Source organism: Giraffa tippelskirchi, chromosome 2 (genome assembly GCF_054371585.1).
Source record: "Giraffa tippelskirchi isolate mGirTip1 chromosome 2, T2T-mGirTip1v1.2.pri, whole genome shotgun sequence".
Classification (NCBI taxonomy): domain Eukaryota; kingdom Metazoa; phylum Chordata; class Mammalia; order Artiodactyla; family Giraffidae; genus Giraffa; species Giraffa tippelskirchi.
Genome location: NC_137276.1, coordinates 223,546,187 through 223,549,466, shown reverse-complemented (window position 1 = coordinate 223,549,466; position 3,280 = coordinate 223,546,187). Strand labels below are relative to the sequence as shown.

General features: G+C 37.8%; 1 protein-coding gene across 1 annotated transcript; it reads left to right on the top strand.

Annotated features, from left to right (window-relative positions):
* The first annotated feature begins 236 nt into the window (after positions 1-236).
* Positions 237-914, top strand: CLDN17 (claudin 17). The gene has a single exon (XM_081532238.1). It carries the CDS (start codon positions 237-239, stop codon positions 912-914), a length of 678 nt encoding a protein of 225 aa, XP_081388364.1.
* Positions 915-3,280: the final 2,366 nt, after the last annotated feature.

Sequence of the window (3,280 nt, the reverse complement as noted above, 5' to 3'; positions counted from 1 at the left end):
GACCACTAAATAATCCATACAGAAATGTATGTGTATGTAGACAGGCAGCATGCATTTACAACAGGTACTTCTTGTTAAGCCAACTTCAGTCACTGCTCTGGATTCAGACTAAAATGTTATGCCCAGTAACAGGGATAGAACATCACCAGAGACTCCTGTAGACTCATAGGGGCCTCTCTGTTCTGAATGGTGAGCAGCTCCCGTTGCAGATTGGATCAGTCTTCAGAGCAAAGGTGATGGCATTTTATCCACTGCAAATCGCTGGACTGGTTCTTGGGTTCTTTGGCATGGTCGGGACCCTTGCCACAACTCTTCTGCCTCAGTGGAGAGTATCAGCTTTTATTGGCAGCAACATTATTGTCTTCGAAAGGGTCTGGGAAGGCCTCTGGATGAACTGCGTCCGACAAGCCAAGGATAAGTTGCAGTGCAAGGTCTATGATTCTTTGCTGGCCCTCTCGCCTGCCCTGGAGGCAGCCCGGGCCCTCATGTGTGTGGCTGTGGCCCTGTCTGTGATTGCTCTGCTTGTTGGCCTCTGTGGCATGAAGAAGATTCAGTGCACAGGCTCTAACCGCAGGGCAAAAGCATACCTCGTGGGAATTTCCGGAGTCCTCTTTATCCTGACCGGCATCTTCGTTCTCATTCCAGTCTGCTGGATGGCCAATAGCATCATCAGGGATTTCTACAACCCAGCGGTCCACGTAGGTCAGAAACGAGAGCTGGGAGCTTCACTCTTCCTCGGCTGGGCCACTACCGCAGTCCTCATCGTCGGAGGGGTTCTGCTCTGTGGGTTCTGCTGTTGCAACCGAAAGAAGCCAAGGCACAGATATTTAGCCGCCGGGCGTCGTGTGCCACACGCACGTAATCCACGACCGACAGTGACGGTGCTCAGTAGGACTTCCACCAGTTACGTCTAACACCTGCTTTCAGCTGGAACTGTGGATTATGATCCATGTGTTTTATAGCCGCTTGCCAGAAACTGTAAGTAGGCCAGGCAGGAGAACTTGCTTTATGACTGCTCTTAAATTGAGATGAGAAGTTTAAAGGGCATATAGATTGTAGTCACCTGTGGCAGGAAGAGAAATGACTTACTTTGGACCTTCTAACCTCATGTGTATTAAATGCATTTACTATTCTGGACTCAATTTTCAGTCCAATTTGTGTAATCTACTGATAGATTCCTCTTTTTTCAATATCATGTATTATATGTTAAAAAGCCCAAATTCTATTGCTATTGATATGCCATAGCAATAAAACATATTCTAAAACATAACCTATTATCTTTTCTTCAAAATATTTCTTTTACTAACATGATGACAGCTAAAATGATGGATGCTTTCTTTTTTAAACAATTAGCTGAAAAACAATAGACGTCAAATAATGCTTTTAGTTGAATTTATCAAAATATGGAAATACTTGTTCAGTGAAAAGATTTGTTAATCCTTTAGGAAACTCAAATGGATTAGCAATTAAACAGTTTTAGGGAAAGGGAATTTTGATTTCTGCTAAGATATTTAAGAAGATGATTTTAAAGCCTCTAATGTATATAGTTAAACTTGCTTAGAATTATATATACAAAGGGAAACAATTTGTAAATGAAAAATAATATGCTTTCAAAACCTATACTGTGTACCTACAAGCAAACAGAATTATCTGTCTTGATAGGATACAGAAATAGAAGACTGTGAACACTCAATTCCCATCAAAAATAAATACAGCCCCGATTATGGAATTAAGGTCTAGGTGTTGAAGGAAGTGGTTTCTGTTCCTTGTTTTATTCTTTAGTCACTGCACAGGTCTACACACATTAAGGAGAATGAGGACTCAACATCGTGATTCAGGCAGTTAGTCAGGCCAAAATAAGCACCTCCTTTTTTAGTCTCAAATAAATAGATATGGATAAAGCATTTTGTTTTACTTGAATTATATGCATTTGTTTCTCAATTCTTCACTTCTTATGTATTGAACATGCCAATATTGTAGGGGAGAGATGGGTAGACTAAAGTCTGTGGGGCAAAAAAGAGTTTGTGGGGCAAGATCGCTCCTATGGGATGCTCCTCCAATATCTTATGAACCAATTAATGTTTATCTATTCAATTTTAACTTTTCAAATATTGTGTTTATTTTATAATAAAAATGAATTTCATATACAATACATAATTTCAGTGAAGAGATTACATTTGTTTGCCAAATATTTATTTTATGTTCATGTTTATTATAATAAAATAATACAGTAAAATAGTTACATATTTTCAATGGTTTTGGTCTATTTCCCTGTGGGGGGGGGTCGGTTTGAAAATGAAATTCTATCCTCAAAAGATCATCTAATAACTCTGAAACATTAAATCAGAGATAACTCAAGGCTAGATGTTAAATGTCAAACCCTCATTCCATTCTACAAACCACCAGCAATATCCTGATAAGTCAAACCCTTGGTAATATAAAACTGTATTTTAAAAATTAGTAATGCATTAATGCTGTAGTCCAAAAAAATGTAAATGTCTTCAAATCATAGCAATAAAAATAAGAAAAACAGTAATTTAGATTTATTTTTCCTAAGATTGTTTTATTTTTCAGACTTAATTGAGAAAGGCCAAAACGCTGGGCATGTTGAAAAGGAGTCATTTATCTTACACAGGCAAATAAATAAGACATCAAGACAAGCAAGATATATGCTTAAGGGTTGTCATAGAATCATTTGTCTTACCCTTTGGCTCACCAGAAGAAGTAATTAGCCTTGCAGGGTGGGTCCTAGAATCTAAATGAGGCATGTTTTCCTGCTACTCAGAGAATCAGAGTAAAATTGTGTAACTCTAGGTAGAATCATAAAATTACTAGAGACATTAACTACTGAATATGGGGCAAAATTTTAAGGACTAAGGATTATTTTCTTTGCTCTTTCATTAATCAAAGAGTACTTTTGGAAAAAAAAAAAAAATAGTTCTGATTCCTTCTCTTTGCTGAAATCTTTACCCCACTACACCAAAAAAATAATTTTCAATGAATTTCAAGGTGCATTATGGATGCAAATCTCATACCACAAACTCCTATGTGGAAGAAATGCGTCTTCATTTTCTAAAATCTGATTTAAATTCAACTTTTTGGGCATTCTTCCGTATCTTACACAATTCTTGGAGTCTTTCTGCAGGAATAAGCAGTGGATGGGTGGTGGGAATCAGGGGATCCGTCTATACCATCACTCCATAAAGGTTACTGAGAAGATATCTACTGTATTAATACTTGCTCTCAAGGTCTCTTTAGGCTTATCTGCTCAGTCAATTCT

What these genes read in the sequence shown, in the direction of transcription:
- CLDN17 (XM_081532238.1), top strand. Translation starts at nt 237, where the DNA reads ATGGCATTTTATCCACTGCAAATCGCTGGACTGGTTCTTGGGTTCTTT.